The 21,559-nt window shown below is 37.5% G+C and overlaps 1 protein-coding gene across 1 annotated transcript in view; it reads left to right on the plus strand.

Moving 5' to 3' along the window:
* WDR64 (WD repeat domain 64) overlaps positions 1–21,559 on the plus strand; it is a gene marked incomplete at both ends in the record, with an annotated part of 83,013 nt that overhangs the window by 14,816 nt on the left and 46,638 nt on the right. Inside the window, 7 exon segments of the mRNA XM_081257762.1 lie at positions 15,018–15,101; positions 15,105–15,117; positions 17,606–17,700; positions 17,703–17,711; positions 18,379–18,408; positions 19,662–19,706; positions 19,710–19,769. Of these exon segments, the coding sequence (XP_081113888.1) occupies positions 15,018–15,101; positions 15,105–15,117; positions 17,606–17,700; positions 17,703–17,711; positions 18,379–18,408; positions 19,662–19,706; positions 19,710–19,769 (336 nt within the window).

Consider the following 21,559-nt stretch of genomic DNA (forward strand, 5'->3'; position numbering starts at 1 on the left):
GTACAGAAATACTTAGACAAAACAGACTTTAAGACAAAACTGTAACAAGAGACAAAGAAGGTCATTACATAATGATCAAGGGATAAATACAAGAAGTTATAGCAGTTGTAAATATATACATAACCAACATAGGAGCACCTAAATACATAAAGCAAAGATTAACAGACATATAGGGAGAAATTGACAGTAACACAATAATAGTAGGAGACTTTTAACACCCCACTTACAATAATGGACAGATCATCCAGACAGAAAGTCAGTAAGGAAACATTGGTCTTAAATGACACATTAGACCAGATAAACTTAATAGGTCTATATATAACATTCCATACAAAGGCAGCAGAATACACATTCTTTTTAAAAATTTTTGCAACTTTTTATTTTATTTTTTATTTTTTTATTTTATTTTTTTATTTATTTATTTTTTTTTAATTTTTATTTTTTTTAATTTTTTGCTTTATAACAAATTTAATCAGTTATACATATACATATGTTTCCATATCCCCTCCCTTTTGCGTCTCCCTCCCACCCTCCCTATCCCACCCCTCCAGGCGGTCACAAAGCACCGAGCTGATCTCCCTGTGCTATGCAGCTGCTTCCCACTAGCTATCTACCTTACGTTTGGTAGTGTATATATGTCCATGCCGCTCTTTCACTTTGTCACAGCTTACCCTTCCCCCTCCCCATATCCTCAAGTCCATTCTCTAGTAGGTCTGTGTCTTTATTCCTGTCTTACCCCTATGTTCTTCATGACATTTTTTTTTCTTAAATTCCATATATATGTGTTAGCATACAGTATTTGTCTTTCTCTTTCTGACTTACTTCACTCTGTATGACAGACTCTAGGTCTATCCACCTCATTACAAATAGCTCAATTTCATTTCTTTTTATGGCTGAGTAATATTCCATTGTATATATGTGCCACATCTTCTTTATCCATTCATCCAATGATGGACACTTAGGTTGTTTCCATCTCCGGGCTATTGTAAATAGGGCTGCTATGAACATTTTGGTACATGTCTCTTTTTGAATTATGGTTTTCTCAGGGTATATGCCCAGTAGTGGGATTGCTGGGTCATATGGTAGTTCTATTTGTAGTTTTTTAAGGAACCTCCATACCGTTCTCCATAGCGGCTGTACCAATTCACATTCCCATCAGCAGTGCAAGAGGGTTCCCTTTTTTCCACACCCTCTCCAGCATTTATTGTTTCTAGAGTTTTTGATGATGGCCATTCTGACTGGTGTGAGATGATATCTCATTGTAGTTTTGATTTGCATTTCTCTAATGAGTAAAGATGTTGAGCATCCTTTCATGTGTTTGTTGGCAGTCTGTATATCTTCTGTGGAGAAATGTCTATTTAGGTCTTCTGCCCATTTTTGGATTGGGTTGTTTGTTTTTTTGTTATTGAGCTGCATGAGCTGCTTATAAATTTCGGAGATTAATCCCTTGTCAGTTGCTTCATTTGCAAATATTTTCTCCCATTCTGAGGGTTGTCTTTTGGTCTTGTTTATGGTTTCCTTTGCTGTGCAAAAGCTTTTAAGTCTCATTAGGTCCCATGTGTTTATTTTTGTCTTTATTTCCATTTCTCTAGGAGGTGGGTCAAAAAGGATCTTGCTGTGATTTACGTCATAGAGTGTTCTGCCTATGTTTTCCTCTAAGAGTTTGATAGTGTCTGGCCTTACATTTAGGTCTTTAATCCATTTTGAGCTTATTTTTGTGTATGGTGTTAGGGAGTGATCTAATCTCATAATTTTACATGTCCCTATCCAGTTTTCCCAGCACCACTTATTGAAGAGACTGTCCTTTCTCCACTGTACATTCCTGCCTCCTTTATCAAAGATAAGGTGACCATATGTCCGTGGGTTTAACTCTGGGCTTTCTATCCTGTTCCATTGATCTATCTTTCTGTTTTTGTGCCAGTACCATACTGTCTTGATTACTGTAGCTTTGTAGTATAGTCTGAAGTCAGGGAGCCTGATTCATCCAGCTCCATTTTTCGTTCTCAAGATTGCTTTGGCTATTCGGGGTCTTTTGTGTTTCCATACAAATTGTGAAATTTTTGGTTCTAGTTCGGTGAAAAATGCCAGTTGTAGTTTGATAGGGATTGCATTGAATCTGTAGATTGCTTTGGGTAGTAGAGTCATTTTCACAATGTTGATTCTTCCAATCCAAGAACATGGTACATCTCTCCATCTATTTGTATCATCTTTAATTTCTTTCATCAGTGTCTTATAATTTTCTGCATACAGGTCTTTTGTCTCCTTAGGTAGGTTTATTCCTAGATATTTTATTCTTTTTGTTGCAATGGTAAATGGGAGTGTTTCCTTGATTTCACTTTCAGATTTTTCATCATTAGTATATAGGAATGCCAGAGATTTCTGTGCATTAATTTTGTATCCTGCAACTTTACCAAATTCATTGATTAGCTCTAGTAGTTTTCTGGTAGCATCTTTAGGATTCTCTATGTATAGTATCATGTCATCTGCAAACAGTGACAGCTTTACTTCTTCTTTTCCAATTTGGATTCCTTTTATTTCCTTTTCTTCTCTGATTGCTGTGGCTAAAACTTCCAAAACTAGGTTGAATAAGAGTGGTGAGAGTGGGCAACCTTGTCTTGTTCCTGATCTTAGTGGAAATGGTTTCAGTTTTTCACCATTGAGGACGATGCTGGCTGTGGGTTTGTCATATATGGCCTTTATTATGTTGAGGAAAGTTCCCTCTATGCCTACTTTCTGCAGGGTTTTTATCATAAATGGGTGTTGAATTTTGTCGAAAGCTTTCTCTGCATCTATTGAGATGATCATATGGTTTTTCTCCTTCAATTTGTTAATATGGTGTATCACGTTGATTGATTTGCGTATATTGAAGAATCCTTGCATTCCTGGAATAAACCCCACTTGATCATGGTGTATGATCTTTTTAATGTGCTGTTGGATTCTGTTTGCTAGTATTTTGTTGAGGATTTTTGCATCTATGTTCATCAGTGATATTGGCCTGTAGTTTTCTTTCTTTGTGACATCCTTGCCTGGTTTTGGTATCAAGGTGATGGTGGCCTCGTAGAATGAGTTTGGGAGTGTTCCTCCCTCTGATATATTTTGGAAGAGTTTCAGAAGGATAGGTGTTAGCTCTTCTCTAAATGCTTGATAGAATTCACCTGTGAAGCCATCTGGTCCTGGGCTTTTGTTTGTTGGAAGGTTTTTTACCACAGTTTCAATTTCAGTGCTTGTGATTGGTCTGTTCATATTTTCTATTTCTTCATGATTCAGTCTTGGCAGGTTGTGCATTTCTAAGAATTGGTCCATTTCTTCCAGGTTGTCCATTTTATTGGCATAGAGTTGCTTATAGTAATCTCTCATGATCTTTTGTATTTCTGCAGTGTCAGTTGTTACTTCTCCTTTTTCATTTCTAATTCTATTGATTTGAGTCTTCTCCCTTTTTTTCTTGATGAGTCTGGCTAATGGTTTATCAATTTTGTTTATCTTCTCAAAGAACCAGCTTTTAGTTTTATTGATCTTTGCTATCGTTTCCTTCATTTCTTTTTCATTTATTTCTGATCTGATTTTTATGATTTCTTTCCTTCTGCTAACTTTGGGATATTTTTGTTCTTCTTTCTCTAATTGCTTTAGGTGCAAGGTTAGGTTGTTTATTCGAGATGTTTCCTGTTTCTTAAGGTGGGATTGTATTGCTATAAACTTCCCTCTTAGAACTGCTTTTGCTGCATCCCATAGGTTTTGGGTCGTCGTGTCTCCATTGTCATTTGTTTCTAGGTATTTTTAAATTTCCTCTTTGATTTCTTCAGTGATCACTTCGTTATTAAGTAGTGTATTGTTTAGCCTCCATGTGTTTGTATTTTTTACAGCTCTTTTCCTGTAATTGATATCTAGTCTCATAGCATTGTGGTCGGAAAAGATACTTGATACAATTTCAATTTTCTTAAATTTACCAAGGCTTGATTTGTGACCCAAGATATGATCTATCCTGGAGAATGTTCCATGAGCACTTGAGAAAAATGTGTATTCTGTTGTTTTTGGATGGAATGTCCTATAAATATCAATTAAGTCCATCTTGTTTAATGTATCATTTAAAGCTTGTGTTTCCTTATTTATTTTCATTTTGGATGATCTGTCCATTGGTGAAAGTGGGGTGTTAAAGTCCCCTACTATGATTGTGTACTGTCGATTTCTCCTTTTATGGCTGTTAGTATTTGCCTTATGTATTGAGGTGCTCCTATGTTTGGTGCATAAATATTTATAATTGTTATATCTTCTTCTTGGATCGATCCCTTGATCATTAGGTAGTGTCCTTCTTTGTCTCTTCTAGTAGTCTTTATTTTAAAGTCTATTTTGTCTGATATGAGAATTGCTACTCCAGCTTTCTTTTGGTTTCCATTTGCATGGAATATCTTTTTCCATCCCCTTACTTTCAGTCTGTATGTGTCTCTAGGTGTGAAGTGGGTCTCTTGTAGACAGCATATATATGGGTCTTGTTTTTGTATCCATTCAGCCAATCTGTATCTTTTGGTGGGAGCATTTAGTCCATTTACATTTAAGGTAATTATCGATATGTATGTTCCTATTCCCATTTTCTTAATTGTTTTGGGTTCGTTATTGTAGGTCTTTTACTTCTGTTGTGTTTCTTGCCTAGAGAAGTTCCTTTAGCATTTGTTGTAAAGCTGGTTTGGTGGTTCTGAACTCTCTCAGCTTTTGCTTGTCTGTAAACGTTTAAATTTCTCCATCAAATCTGAATGAGATCCTTGCTGGGTAGAGTAATCTTGGTTGCAGGTTTTTCTCCTTCATCACTTTAATTATGTCCTGCCACTCCCTTCTGGCTTGTAGAGTTTCTGCTGAGAGATCAGCTGTTATCCTGATGGGGATTCCCTTGTGTGTTATTTGTTGTTTTTGCCTTGCTGCTTTTAATATGATTTCTTTGTGTTTAATTTTTGACAGTTTGATTAATATGTGTCTTGGCGTATTTCTCCTTGGATTTATTCTGTATGGGACTCTCTGTGCCTCCTGGACTTGATTAACTATTTCCTTTCCCATATTAGGGAAGTTTTCAACTAGAATCTCTTCAAATATTTTCTCAGTCCCTTTCTTTTTCTCTTCTTCTTCTGGAACCCCTATAATTCGAATGTTGGTGCGTTTAATGTTGTCCCAGAGGTCTCTGAGACTGTCCTCTGTTCTTTTCATTCTTTTTTCTTTATTTTGCTCTGCAGCAGTTATTTCCACTATTTTATCTTCCACCTCACTTATCCGTTCTTCTGCCTCAGTTATTCTGCTATTGATCCCATCTAGAGTATGTTTTATTTCATGTATTGTGTTTTTAATCGATGCTTGATTCATCTTTAGTTCTTCTAGGTCCTTGTTAACTGTTTCTTGCATTTTGTCTATTCTATTTCCAAGATTTTGGATCTGGGAAATAGAATCTTGGATCATCTTTACCATCATTATTCTGAATTCTTTTTCAGGTAGACTGCCTATTACCTCTTCATTTGTTAGGTCTGGTGGGTTTTTATCTTGCTCCTTCTCCTGCTGTGTGTTTTTCTGTCTTCTCATTTTGCTTATCTTACTGTGTTTGGGGTCTCCTTTTTGCAGGCTGCAGGTTCGTAGTTCCCGTTGTTTTTGGTGTCTGTCCCCAGTGGCTAAGGTTGGTTTAGTGGGTTGTGTAAGCTTCCTGTTGGAGGGGACTAGTGCCTGTGTTCTGGTGGATGAGGCTGGATCTTGTCTTTCTGGTGGGCAGGTCCACGTCTGGTGGTGTGTTTTGGGGTGTCTGCAGACTTTTTATGATTTTAGGCCACCTCTCTGCTAATGGGTGGTGTTGTGTTCCTGCCTTGCTAGTTGTTTGGCTTAGGGTGTCCAGCACTGTAGCTTGCTGGTCGTTGAGTGAAGCTGGGTGCTGGTGTTGAGATGGAGATCTCTGGAAGATTTTTGCCGTTTGATATTATGTGGAGCTGGGAGGTCTCTTGTGGACCAGTGTCCTGAAGTTGGCTCTCCCACCTCAGAGGCACAGCACTGACTCGGGGCTCCTCAATTTGGGATGATGTGTTGTCTATTCATGTATTCCACAGATGCAGGGTACATCAAGTTGATTGTGGAGCTTTAATCCGCTGCTTCTGAGGCTGCTGGGAGAGGTTTCCCTTTCTCTTCTTTGTTCTCACAGCTCCTGGGTCTCAGCTTTGGATTTTCTATTTTATTTTTTAAATTGAAGTATAGTTGATTTACAATGTTTCAGGTGTACAGCAAAGTGATTCACATATATATATATATATATATATATATATATATATATATATATATATATATATATATTCTTTCAGATTCTTTTCCATTTTAGGTTATTAGAAGATATTGAATATAGTTCTCTGTGCTATACAGTAGGTCCTCATTGCTTATCTATTTTACATTAAGAATACACATTCTTTTCAAGTGTACATGGAACATTCTTCAGGATACAGAAGGACAAATACTGTACAATTTCACTTATATGCGGAATGAAAAAACTCAACAAATGAACAAATATAACTAAATAGAAACTGAATCATAGATACAGAGAAAAAACATGTGGTTTCCAGAGGGGAGGGCTGTGAGGGGAGGTGAGAAATAGGTGAGGGAAATGAAGAGATACAAAATTCCAGTTATGAAATAAGTGAACCACAGGTATGAATTATACAGTGTGGGGAATATAGTCATAATTATATAATATCCTTGTATGGTTGCAGATGACAAATAGATTATCACGGTTATTGTTTTGAAATGTGTAGAAACACTGAATTTCTATGTTGTGTACCAGGAACTAACATAGTGTTGTAGGTCATTTATACTTCAAAAAAAAAAAAACAGAACTCATAGAAAAAGATATCAGATTTGTGTTTACTGAGGTGTGGGGTGGGAGTAGGGAGAATTGGCTGAAAGTGGTCAAAGGATACAAACTTCCAGTTATAAGATGAAGAAGTATTAGGGATGTAATGTACAACACGATAAATATAATTAACACTGCTGTAGGTTACATATGAAAGTTGTTAAGAGAGTAAACCCTAAGAGTTCTTGTCACAAGGAAAAATATTTTTTCTACTTTAATTTTATATCCATGAGATGACGGATGCTCACTAAACGTATTTAGGTCATAATTCCATGATGCATGTAAGTCAAATCATTATGCTGTACACCTTAAACTTATACAGTGCTGTATATCAATTATATCTCTAAAACTGGAAGAAAAAAATTAATAGAATTACAATAAAACTGATTTTTGGAATTAATACAGCTAAATAATACATAGCCCAGCACACCAGTAATTGAATTTCAATACAACCTTGTATTTTTGATAATTCTTATAAATATTTTAGGCTGCTTATGTTAACTGAAAAACTCTAACAAACTTCTGGTGAGCAATAACAAAGCCTTGGACACCTGTAGACGAGCATGAAGATTCTACTGTGGAGTATGTTTCTGAAGCATGTTCTTTTTTGCAAGAAATGAAAAGTAAAAGTATGTCTTTTACTTAGATCTGTACTTGATTATGACATCGAAAGAGAAAATTGAAAGCAAAATATATATGAAAACATCTAAATTAGGTCATGATAGACATGAAAAGGGGTTACTGGGGTACAAGTTCCATATGTCAAAGAGAATGAATTCTGATTGCTGAGCTTATGAGGTTTTTTTTTTCCTTTTTCTCTTCTTTCTTTCTCCCTTCCTTTTTAACTCCCTCCCTCCCTCCCTTCCTTCCTTCCTTCCTTCCTTCCTTCCTTCCTTCCTTCCTTCCTTCCTTCCTTCCATGGTTTGTGTGCTTGAATTTCTAATGCAATAGTTTCAGACCACTAAGAATGCAAAAATGAGTGTATAACAAATAATTCATGTCAATATCAATAATTTATGTCTTTCAGGAAGTTACATAAGTCTGTTTATATTATATTACACACTTAGATTCAGGAAATCAATGCTCTAAAAATGTCCCATAATGACAACAAATGAGACACAGTATAGTTCATTTTTACATGAATTCTACATCAGCTGAAAATTTGGCCTCTGTGTATTTTGTATGGATATCTGTTTCGAGGAAAGATAATTATGTTACAGATTTTTGTTGTTATTGTAAATAAATAAAGCACTTTCTTGTCCTTGCAAAAAAACAAAACAAAACCCCCCCAAAAAACAAAAAACAACAACAAAAAAAACTAAATTCAGACTTTTCATTGTGTAGATGAGGAAATTGAGCCTCAGTCTCCCCCTCACCCATTCCTTCTTTTTCTCCATCTCTTTCCCTTTTCAGCTAGAACATAATGATCAACTTACTTTTTTTTCAGAAACCTACCATGCATGTTCTCATTTAATCTTCACAACAGCCGCATGATGTAGATTATGGAGGATAATATTATTGCAATAATAAAGAGGAAGAAAATGAAGCACAGAAAGGTTAACTGACTTGTCTAAAGCCACACAAAAAAATTGGTTTCGGTCTTGGAGTTGAGATTTTCTCCCTCTCTATATAGCAATTGCAAATTACATTATCCTGTTACATCCCTTGGGTTCCTATAAATTATATGCAAGTTTTAGAAAAATTTGTGACCAGCCTCTGGCACACTGTATTTATATGAAGAATAACTTTGAAAAAATGGTGCAGGAAGTTTCTTTTTTTATTTTTCTGTCATTTTCCTCACAAACTATCTGTGCCAGTGCTCCTAAGAGGCATTTCTATTTCAAGCCATGTGACCTAGCCTTTCTGGGCTTCAGATCTGTCATCCATAAAATGGAAATTCAATGCTGGAAGACTAATTTCATTTTGGTAGGAAATGAAATTAGTCTTTTTCATCAGCCAGTCAATCTTTTTTTTTTTTTACTTTAAAAAAAAATTAGTTTCTGCTTTATAACAAAGTGAATCAGTCATACATATACATCTGTTCCCACATCCCTTCCCTCCTGCGTCTCCCTCCCTCCCACCCTCCCCAAGCCAGTCAATCTTATCAGGTAATACAAACTAGGTTTATTCTTTTGAAGTCTGGCACAAACATACAAACCTGATTGTGGATATAAATCTCCTTGTTGTAGCAATGACACAAAAAGGTATACTTTCTTTTCCTAGGTTTTAGATGCAAATGTACTTGAAAAAACTGATATTTATAGAATAATGAAACCTTAGAACTCAACTAAAGTATCATCTGAACCTGCCCCTTTAATTTATAGTGAGAGAAATTAGATGTAAAGAGATCTAAAGAAATGTGATTGTCTTAAATTTGTAAAGCCAGTCAGTAGAAGATTCTGGTATTGATACAATCTTCTTATCCTACAATAGTGTGTCAGTCTAAATTTCTAGTGGGCAATTCATAAACATGTTCCTTCCAGGAGCACACCCAGTTGATTCACAGAAGAGCCATATAGCACCATCTGGGATGCCTATAAGTGTGTTCCCCCAAAGTGAATTTAAAATGAACTACTATAAATCTGAAACTATTTGCTGACTTCAAAAATGTGAAAAGAATGCTCCAAGATAGGTTAAAAAATGAGTTGCCTACTGATTTTTATTTTCCTCTGCTTTTTATTTTCTCCAAATATTCTACATTGAACATGTGTTCCTTATGTAATCCTAAAAAAAAAAAAAGTGTAGCTAAAAAGATGGATTACTTAATGCATGGAGCAAGCCCTTTAAATAACAGAGTTAAAAGAAAATTAATACTCTAAAGCATCATTAATAGTCATAAAATACTCTAAGCATGTCACAATTACTAGACTGAAATTTAAACTGCTGAAAGAGAAATTTGAGATCCATGAGGCTATAGCCCATCACAAGAAAGGAGATATTGTCTCCTCTTTAAAAACATTATTTGAAACATTTCCTTTCAAAATGTAATAACTTTAGCTGTTTCTTCAGAAGGAGTTTATCTGGTATAAAGTCTCTTAAATTTTTCCTCAATAAATTTTAGTAATTTGATGTTTTTAGTGTTCTTTGGAAATTGTTTATGGTAAGCATTGTAGTATTGTGTCGCTATAAGCTTAAAAATAGCAAAATGTATGATTTTCATAAGAGCAGATGTTGTACAGGATGGCACCTATCATAGATGTGACTGTAAACCACATGTATGACAGATTGCACGGCTGATGTGCCATCTGGGAAGGCAGCAAAGGTGCCCAGTGGACAATTTTGAACTTGCAAAGAGGACATTAACACAGAAATATTAATTCCCTTTGTCATTTCACATTATTATCTGAAAATGCTCTCACACTATTATCTGAGGTTAAATTGGCTGCTAATATTGGTGTTTTTGTTGTATTTTGCACAAATAACTTACTGTACTGAAATGCATTTATAAAAGGAGGATGTGATAGGCAGAATGCAAAAAAGGTGTCCCCCACCTCAGCTACCCGCCCCAAGATTCCTGTCCCCAGGTTATCCAATCAAATATCAAAGTAATTTAGGTACTGCTGTGAAGGGACTTTGCAGATGCAATTAAGATGACTAATTAATTACCTTAAGATAAGGAGATTGTCCTGGATTATCTGGGTGGGCCCAATGTAATCACATAAGTCCTTAAAAAGAGAAGAAGGCAGAAGAAGATTCTAAATGTGGAGAATTTAAGTACCATTGCTTGTGCTGAGATGCAGGGGCCCATGTAGTAGGACTGAAGAGAGGCCTCTAAAAGGTAAGGGCAGCCCCATCTGACAGCCAGCAAGGAAATGAGGACCTCGGGGCAAACACATGAATGAGCTTAGAAGCAGACTCTACCCCAAGCCTTTAGTAAAGAATGCATCTCTACTGACATTTTGATTTTGCCATGTGAGACCCATGTTGGACTTCTAACCCGTGGAACTATGAGCTAATACATGAGTGTTGTTTTAACACACTTTGTTTGTAGTAATTTGCTTCCACATCAATAGGAAACTAATACAGAGGGGAGACTCTCAAAGATCAGAAAGGTGTGTCTGTTGTTACAACCAGCAAAAAGCAAAATGTAGCTACAAGAGGAATCCAAACTTAAGAGCAATGGAAGGAGGTTGCAATATTGGGAGTAGGAAGCTGGAGAAGAGAAAAGCAAGAAAAGGACTAAGGACTATGATCTATAATTATAATTACCTTTGGAAGGTTTGCTGTATTTTTTTTTTAAGAAGATGTTTGGGGTAGGAGTTTATTAATTAATTTATTTATTTATTTATTTTTGCTGTGTTGGGTCTTTGTTTCTGTGCAAGGGCTTTCTCTAGTTGTGGCAAGGGGGGGCCACTCTTCATCGCGGTGTGCAGGCCTCTCACTATTGCGGCCTCTCTTGTTGCGGAGCACAGGCTCCAGACGCACAGGCTCAGTAGTTGTGGCTCACGGGCCTAGTTGCTCCACGGCATGTGGGATCCCCCCAGACCAGGGCTCGAACCCGTGTCCCCTGCATTAGCAGGCAGATTCTCAACCACTGCGCCACCAGGGAAGCCCCTGTATTTTTGTTTTTAAGATGGGAGAGATTCCAGCATGCTGAAAACAAGGCAGTAGAAAGGGAGAGATAGAAGATACTGAGGGAAAAAAAGAGCCAAGCTCTGAAGATGAAAGGGGACGATTTGCAAAGAATACGTGGAGGGATGAGTCTAAGAAAGGAGAAACACATCTTCCTTTAAAAGGGAGAAGAGAAGAAAGAAGGAATCCAAAACCAGGTTAATTTTTGAAGAGGGTGGCAGGAAATGCTAAGAAAGCTCTTGTCTGGAGACTTCTACTATCATCTGAAGTAGGAAATGAAGCCAGCTGCTAAGAGTAACAATGAGCACATGTTTGGTAAGACTGGAGAAGGTTTGACATTGCTTTTGTGGACAATGTAATACAAGATCACCCAGGGAAGCATGGGATGATGGCTGGGCGGCACTGAAGCCCCAGGAGGCTGGAGCTCATGAATGATTCATAGCCCCATCCATAGGGCTGGGAGACTTTTTCTGTGGGTGATCAGCCACAGTATTTGGGGTGCAAGGAGCACAAGCAGTTGGCTTCCTTGCACCCAGCTAGGAGTTGGGTTTCCTGCCAGGCCAATGCAGTGGTAGAAAAGGATGGAGGGTTGTGGAAATGTGGAATGGAAGTGACAGACCACAGATTCTAAACTGAGTAAGAAAGGAAGTGAAGGCTGCAGAGACCTGATAAATGAGGAAGGGCAAGAGGCTGAATTTCCCTCTTAGTTCTGACTGGCTGAGGAGTCATATAAATCTTTCCCAGTGAGATTCCACACACATCAATTCACTGCAGTACCCATCTGACTAGTCTTTTTCTTTTAGAAGAAACGTTTCCATTCCCAAGTGGATTGAGAGTTTTAAAGTACTATCTCCAGAGAGAGCCTAATTTTCTCATTAGTGGTTATGGTCTTGATATAATTTATGATTTTTTTCCTCTCTTCCATGAGGCTTTCTTAATCTAGGCTTTCTAATGATAATTATAGCTAATATTTTAAAAACAATTATTATATTCCAGACACAGTGTGAAATGCTCTACACATGTTACATCATTTAACCACCATTTAAAAAAAGCCCTCAGAAGTTTGACCTTTTATTCTGCTGATGAGAAAATTGAGACTTAAGGAGCTAAATGTATTTATCCAAGTTCTAAGTACCAGTCAGTTGGAGAGCCTGAACTCAAACACTGGATTGTCTGATTCCACAGTGCATGCTCTTGCCATAAGGCCATATTGTGGGTTCAAATGATACAGAATATCAGGGAACTATATTCAATATTCTGTGATAAACCAGAATGGAAAAGAATATGAAAAAGAATACATATGTATAACTGAGTCATTTTGCTGTACAGCAGAAATTAACACAACATTGTAAATCAACTATACTTCAATAACATTATTTTTTAAATGGTACAGAATGTTGGAGGGGGGAAATTTCCCCCTCTACTCCTCTTGAGTTCTTGTGACTGGATTAACAATAAAATTGACACAAGACAGATTAACATGAGAAAAAAAACCCAAATTTTAATTTATGCACATGGATGTCCCACAGAAATAGGATCTAAGAAGTGGCCAAAGCAGGCAGCTTTTTGTACTTTTTAGACAAAGAAACAATAAATTTGTGAGGACTTGAGAGGACAAGGAAATTTAGGTGTGGGGTGCCCATTAGTAAAGAATATAACAGAGTTTGGGCTTGGGGTAGTAAATTAAAGAAATAGCAAGTTTTGTTTATATAGGCTTCTCCCTTCTTGGCACAAATTCTCTCTCTTTGGCAGTAAGGGTGTCCCTTCTACCTCTAGATGAAGGCTGGTACATCCTTTCATGTGAAAGTGAAAGGGAGTGTACCTTTCACACAAAAGCTTTATTTCCTGCTTTCAGGGAGACAGGAGGATCAGAGTGTCCTTCTTTTTTTTTTTTTTTTTTTTTTTTTTTCTTTTTGCGGTATGCGGGCCTCTCACTGTTGTGGCCTCTCCCGTTGCGGAGCACAGGCTCCGGACGCGCAGGCCCAGAGGCCATGGCTCACGGGCCCAGCCGCTCCGCGGCATATGGGATCCTCCCAGACCGGGGCACGAACCCGTATCCCCTGCATCGGCAGGCGGACTCTCAACCACTGCGCCACCAGGGAGGCCCCAGAGTGTCCTTCTTGTGTTGGCTGTTTCTTAAGTAACTTTAATTCATAATAATCGATATGCCATTGGCGCACATTTTGGGTTGGCCTACTCTGGGCCCCAACAAGGGCTAAGTTGCAGATCAATGCACCTCTATTAACTGGGTAATGCATCAATGAGTGATGACAGGAAGTTGCAGGGACAACAGATCCCTGTCCGTTCCAACAGAGATCTATTGAAAGCTCTCTGCTTTCTCTTTTCTCAGTCCTTCAGAGGTAATTAGACACTAAATGCAGAGGTTCTGTACTCATGGAAAATTAGCAGCAATTTCTGAGAAGATAATAAATTACTTAAGCTTTTAATTGAATACTGCTTTTACTGGTGGGAAGAAAAATGGAAAATACAAGAGAGTCTTTGATAATCTTGATCTTCCCAAAGAATGAAATCTAACTGTAGGAAATTATTAAGGCACCTGGTTTATGTTGTTAGGTTTGGATGGGGGAGAATGTAAAGGAGGAAGTAGTAACATTTGTAAACCAACTGATGAAAGAACATGTTAACACATAATGCTAAGCCATCATCTAGCATCAAAATAGACAAATGTTATTAAAACAAACTGATATACAGTTGATTTTGATTTATCTTCAATTGACTCATTTAGTCACTAGGTCCTTTATATGGAAAGTGTGGTCCCTCATGGGGAGCTTCTTAGAAATGCACACTCTCAGGCCTACTAGTCAGAACTGCACTTTAGTAGGATCCCAGTGGTTCACATGCACACTTGAATTTCAGAAGCTCATTCTATTTATTCACTACCAAGCACCAATTAGTCTCAAGTTTACAAGAAATACAGTGTGTCATTAACTTCTAAGAACTTTATTTCTGCTTATTCATAGACAACTGAAAAACAGCTATCTTATTTTTCAAATTCCTTGGAATTACATAATCTGACAATTTATTCACAAATAAAATGCACTTTTTTACTTCAAGATATCCTTTCATAGTAATTAATTTTCATGCAACACCTGGAGGATAGGATTTGGAACAGTAAAATTCCAAAATTCTCCCTAAAAAGGAATGAAAGATCTTGTTCAGGAAGATTTATGGAAAATGGGTAGGAATAGTTATTTGAGAGTGGCCAAATTCATTGTCAGGATTCTCAGCTGAGACCCTGTCTGATGGAGGTTGATTTGATTTCCAAACAAGTGCCAGCTCCTAATTAAACTATCAGTCTGAGCAAGGACACCAGCCCAGTACATCAGTTTATCTACTGGAAAGAAAAATCAATAACTGCTCAAAAATCATGCACCAGCAGCATGTGGTATGTTGAATACGTTAAACTGCCTTCTGATATTTATATCAGAACCCCTTGATATTTATAAATCAAGCTGTTGATTGTTAATCCAAATTAAGACTTCAAATTCAATCAACATTAAATCTCTTACTTTACAGCCATTTCTGAGATATTGTGCATGTTTATATGTGTTGTTTGAGATTTTAGATCTTTGGATACTTCTCCGAAGAAGATTCTCTTACTTCCCAAATGGATGAAGAAAATTTGGTTTTCCTCGTTTCTAGAAAACAATGAGTTGTAATTTCAGGTGATAATTTAAATTTCCCTAACAGATTAATGTGGGTTTTAATATTTTCTCAAAAATAAATATTGGGAATATAACATTTCAATTAAACCATTTTTCATCTTATTTACTTGATCAATACTTTATAACAAGAAAGGGGAGTGACAGTTTCGAATGTAATATCAGAAGAAACTTGCAGTTGAGTTGGAAATATAATTGCTCTGAAAGACATTAAGTAAGGAATGTTAGGGAGGGAAATTCCCACTTTCCTGAAGAGGTTCAGATCTCAAGTTAAAGCTCTCAACCCACAATGTGACCTCAATAATGCATGCTTTGGTACCAAATGGATCACATTTTTAAGAATAAATATTCTTAAAATTGAATTTTCAAGTTTTCACTTATTAGAACTCTTTCCCATGTTCTCACCCTTAATTATCTTATGGAGGTTTAACCCTACACCTCTAAAACTGTGAATTTGGGCCAATCACAGAGGAGTGTTACCCCAGGTTAAGAGGTCTCCAGTTTACATATGTCATTTGTTTTAAAATTTGAAACTGGACCCCAGGAACTCATTTCCCTCTCCACTATTGACAACTTGGGTTTTCTTTCCTTTCTTCCCTACAGGGAGGGAGAAGTCCAAGGTGAGGAAAGGCAAACTCTGGAATCTGCCCCGTCCTCCAGGGTTTCATAGCAAATTCTGAGATAAAGGGCATAGTCTAGGTCAAATCTGGTGTTCCTTAAAAGAAAAAAAAAAAAAAAAAGACCCCAGTCCTTGGTGAGCAAAACCCACCCTTGTTTTTGACCCTTCCTTAGCCCAACCATAGGCCTCACCAGAGCCTAACCTCTGGGCCCCTCCATGGGAACTATCATCAAAGAACAGAAGCAAGGGAGCTATCCCTGCTTCTGTCATCACTGAGTGAAGAGTGGCCAGTGAGTAAGGGAGACATGTTGCTGGCATCCTAAATTAGAACTTCGAAAGCATCTTTATAGATAGCATTTGGGTTCTGTAACTTGTTTATTCGCTCAGCAAATAATTGTTAAGGTCTACTTTGTGGGCCAAGTAACTTTCTAAGTGCTGGGGACACAGCAATGAACAAACAATCATAGATCCCTGACGTCATGGAGTCTACATTCTAATGGGGAGAGATAGACAATAAAAAAATCAAACAAGTAAATTAAGTGCTACAGAAAAAATAATAAAGTAAGCAGACTGTGGAGAAAAATAAAACAGGAGTGTGGGAAGAAGCTGGTTTGGAGAGATTTTAAATAGGGTAGTTGGGGAAAACCTGAAGGAGATATGAGAGCAAACCACACACTTCATGCTGGAGTGGAGTGGTAGGGAGACAATAGTAGAAGATGAGGTTAGAGAGGCAACAGTGGCATGGGCACAGATGTCCAAGGACTTGTGGACATGCTAAAGACTTCTGAGTGAGACAGAAAGCTGTGAGAAGGCTGCAGAGAGGAGAGAGGCCTGGCCTGAGTTACCCTTCAAATGTTCTGGTTTCTGTGATAAAAGTGGTCTATAGTGGGGAAGGAGTTGAAGCAGAGAGAATGATGGTGGCTTGTAATAAGATAATATTCTGTGCCTGTTTTTTCATTATTGACCCCTCCAAGGAGTCTTTTGGACCTTCTTGTCTAATCTCATCCCAAATCCCCTCAACCTCCTTCCCATTGACCCCCAGACATTTTAATACCTCAGATATACTGTGTATCTGCCTATGTACTGTATGTATATCTGAGCTTTTGACACAGAGAGTAAAACTCATTCACACACCACCGCCACCCCCTACCCTCTGCCCAAGAACCAATTTGTACCCCCTTGGGAGCGATAATTTCTCTGTTGAGAATGCATGAATTAGAGAGATAATACTGGAGTATGAGATTTGTTCACTTGCTTTTCCTCTCTAAGAGTTTACAATTATAAAAACTTGATTTAAATCATCCTGGGAAGAGGCCCAATATGTGTGGCTTTATCATTCAGCACATAGGCAAAGAAACTTGAAAGTGGTTTTTTCAAAATGCATGAAGTAAAAAAAAAAAAAAAAAAAAAAAGCCTTAATAACAGTATTAATGTAGTTTCATTCTTTTGTACTGGAAAGCCTGAGGTAGTATTAGGTTTTTATTCTGTGTAAATCACATGGTGATAGTTCAAAGAAAGAACTCCTGAGATGTGAAGATCTTAAAATAGAAATGATTCTAAAAGACATTTGGAAAACTCATTCTCTGAAATGTGCACATGGAGGTGGGATGGGGTATGATCTTACATTTTCTCTGGGAATTCATGCACCATGTTTAGTTGGAAAGCACTATAACATCAGATTACTATCTCTAAGGATAATTAAAAAGCAATAGTTGCTCATTTTTTGGTTTTATTCCACTTTAATTTTTAAGTAACTAAAGCCTTTCTAGCAAAAAGTTGGTTGTTTCCTTTTTCTTTTTTTAAATAAAACTAACAAGTGACTTTTAGGATCTTTACTGCTAGGAGTTGAAATGAGTGTTGTGCCATCGACAGGTAGTAGAAGACAGGATGTGATTAAGTGCATTGTCAAGATTCCTCAGTTGGATTTACTAATAACAGCTTCTCAGAAAGGATTGATAATAGTCTTTAGAATAGCCAGGTAATTTGAAAGCTTAGATTCCTTCCTCCCTCCTTTCTTCCTTCCTTCCTCTCTTTTGTTTTGTCTATGCATCATGCCTATGTATCAGATGCAGCAGAAACCATACTAGCTCTGCTTGGATAAATCTATGATTCTCAACCAGCATAGTACTTAGGATATGATATTCATTCAATACATATTTATTGAATAAAAGAGAAAGCCCACTGGATAGAATGTTCTTAAATCTCAGTAACTTGAGAGATAAATCAAATGAAAAGTTTTTTTTCTGTATCAATCTATTTTCCTATTGACCTGTTTACCGTTCTTGCCATTGCTGTTAGTATTATTTTGCAGTCCCAATTTTTGGTATCAAAGGTTGCTCTGAATAGCTAAAGAATGTGAGGCAGTGTGCAAATAGAAGGAACAAAATAACTAATAAAATTTAAGCCCAAGAGCATAGTGACCAGGCTTAAAGACAAGCCACAGAAACATAAACTGGCCCAAAGCAAACAGTGCATTATTTTACATAGCTAGATTTTTCAGAGGCAGAAGGAACAAGGAGACTAACAGAAGGTAGAAATGACAAGTGAGATTAACCAAGGAGATACCGTGTTGCTCTAGAGATGGCATTTTCATCTTTAATTGTAGTGCCCACTGGGGATCATTATTCTCTTCCTTTTTCTTATAGATGAGAGTTCACACCAGCACCAACGTTACAGTAAGTACTTTTAAAAAGTTCCTAATTAAGTTAAACTGATTGATGATGGTTTCTCCATAACTAATCAAAATCTCAATGAAGAGCTTGAATACACTCTGAAAATAAGGGGTTTTCATAGACTGTAGCTTTATCTTTATTGACTAGGATCCAAACTAAACCTTGAGCAACAGCAAAGAGGACACAGACCTTGCTTTCTGAGTTAAGTTGATTGTAGAGAATTGCTTGGAAAGTGACTATTCCTTGGAAGCTTCAATTTAAAATCTTCGCCTGTTTTTCTAAGTGCTCACTATTGAGGAAAGTAAAAAACAGACAAAACCCATGTTGTGAGAACAAGGAAATAGCCAGTGAAAATTATTTGAAAACATTTTATTCTAAACTTGAAAACAGCATAAAAAACTTGAGTGCAATATTGTAATTTATTTAATCCATATTGCTAACTGGAACAGTAATCTTGTGGCAGATATTGTAAAGCTATGGTGAATTGCTCTCAGAATCCCACCGTGGCTTTATGAGAGATGGAGAATGATTGACTTTCACCCTGCTTGTATGCACTGAAATGCACTGAGGGTGCCATGCAGAGGAGTCTCTGAGCCTCCGTTTCTTAAACTTTCTTAAAATTCCTAACGGGTTTTACAGAAGATTCAAGGGCATGCCTGAAACACAGGCAGCAGTTTCTGGCACAGGAGACACTCACAAGTGGGAGCCATTGTTCTCATAAAGTAGTGTGTTGTCAGAGATATTACGGATCCTAGCCATGCCAATCTGGTGACTTTAGGAAAGCATAAGGCAGACTCACTGACCTCAACTTGATCACTAACCAGATGACCACCAAGGTCTTTTTCCAGCTAAAAAATTTAAGCATGAGGACAGGGCCAGAAAACTCACTTAATCAGTGCCCTAAATCTAGTCTCACTGAGTTCCTGTGCAGAAGTGTTCTCATATAAAAGAACAATGCATAAAGATGACTGCTTGGTCAGTGGCTGTGTGCTTCCATGGAGCTGCACCAGGCACTAGCTGTGCCATTCTCCAGATGATGGTGCTGAGAAACTCAGGCTGAGGGTGAAAGGGAAAATGATGGGAGCCTCTTCTCAGGACATCAAAGAAGAGACATTGTGTGGCTCCTCTTCAAATAAGGGGGCAAAATGGGGCTTTTAATGTAAGTAATCTGCTCTTTTAGTAGCCACCATTGTGTGATAGAACAAAACACAATATACTCTAAAACATAACATGCCAATCCTATGCTTTTCTATCAGGATACCTCCTGGATTACAGGTTGTGATTACCTCTCTCAGCTGAAATGAATTGTTGCTACTACTGAAAGGACCATTATTGTCTGGGATTATAAAGCTCAAGGGAGCAGCTAGGTACTGTGCCAAGAGATACTCAAAGAAATTGGATTGTCTTTTCCATACTGGGAGGAAATGAGCAACCCACTTTCTCTATTGAACATCAGTTTCCTCATATATAAAATGAGGGGGTTTAACTAAGATAATCAAGTCCAGCATCAATATTCTGTGAGTCTTAATTAAAAGGGAACACTCTTTCCATTTAGTGTATGTTTAATTTGTTTTGTTTTTGAGAGGGAATGATTAGTTCCTTTCTTCTTTTATACCTTTCTCTGAATCCACGTATTATCTTTTTGGTTATGCTCATGTTAACCAGTTCAAAACCTTTCTCTTCAGTCCAGCTTCATTTGGCAAGAAAACTATTAAAATCAAATGGCTAATCCTGGCAAAAAATCTAATGGGCAGATGTTAATGTTAATCCCCTCAGTTAGTGATATGTTACCACTTAACCAATTTACAATATTTATTGAGCATCTGTAGACATATAGAAGTAATGAACATGTTCCCTACACTCAAACAAAACTCAGTCTTGAAGATTCTCACAAACAAACATAATATATAATATAATGGTACAGCAAATTATACAGTAAGAAAGAACAGGTACTCAGGGAGAGATGAGATCACTAAGCATTGGGATTATTAAAAAAACGCCCTCAGGAAGCAGGCTGACTTTGAAGGACATGTAGGATTAACAAATAATTTAACCTTCCTCTGTACCATACTAGTCTCAGTAAAATAGTAAACTTCCTACTCTTGGCCACAATATTGGCCAACTAATGATACCAAGATGATTTTAAAGAAGGCAGCTGTTTGCTTAATGTATTTTATTATGTGATGTGTCACTATCTCATATGGTATAGTTTGATTACAACTTCTTTTCCTTCCCGTTCTCTCCTGTTTTCACTCTTGCTTTTCAATCTCATAGAAGCCTCCAGTTCATTGAAAGCATCTTCTTCCACTCTTCAGTATCCCTGCTTCTTCCCTCTTTCCCTTCTCACATTACCCCCTGGATGGATCATCTCTTAAATCTCTGTCCTTTAAAACTTGAATCTCGGATAGATGCTATAGCCCTTCTTTGCTCCTTTGCAGTGGCTAAGCACTGCTAGAGAAAAACTCAGAGCCACACTATTTGGCATCACTACAAATTCAGGGTCTGCAGACTCACCTGAGCACTCAGTGGCATATATCAATCTCTTTCTTATTCTTGCCAACTCACTTTTCCACTCCTGGCAAGTATTCCAGAATTCCATTATTCTTCTCAAGCCCTTTCCCTTTTGACAGATGAACTTCTTCCTGTTTCTGAGAATACTGAGTCTGAAAGGCTTGTACTCTTTCAAATTCTAGCCCTCCACCTACAGTTTTAACTAACAATACAACACTACTTCCTTTCTTTCTTCCTTCCTCTCTCTAAAGACAAAATATCTGACATTCCCTGTATCTGACACCCCCCATCCCCTCCTGCCTTGTCCAGGACAAGACTCCATAGCCTTTTCCCTTTCTATCTTTTTTGACATTAATCTCTTCTCCTAGGATCCTTCTTTTCAACCTCTTCTGAATCTTCCTCTCAACCAATTCAGGTCCCAGATCCAAGGTCACCTTCCCTGACCTTGGGACCCAAAATGACCTCTAAAGTCACTCTTTATCACAGCTCTCTGGCTTATTATTTTAAGTGCACATCCCATTATCTGGAATTATCTGTTTAATTCATCTGTCTCCCCCGACTAGGACAGTAGCTCCATAAAGTCAGAAACTTTTGTTCATCACCATAAGCCCATGCCTAGAATGGTTCTTGCCATGTTGTAGGT

Source organism: Mesoplodon bidens, assembly GCF_964165515.1.
Source record: "Mesoplodon bidens genome assembly, chromosome: 2".
Lineage (NCBI taxonomy): Eukaryota > Metazoa > Chordata > Mammalia > Artiodactyla > Ziphiidae > Mesoplodon > Mesoplodon bidens.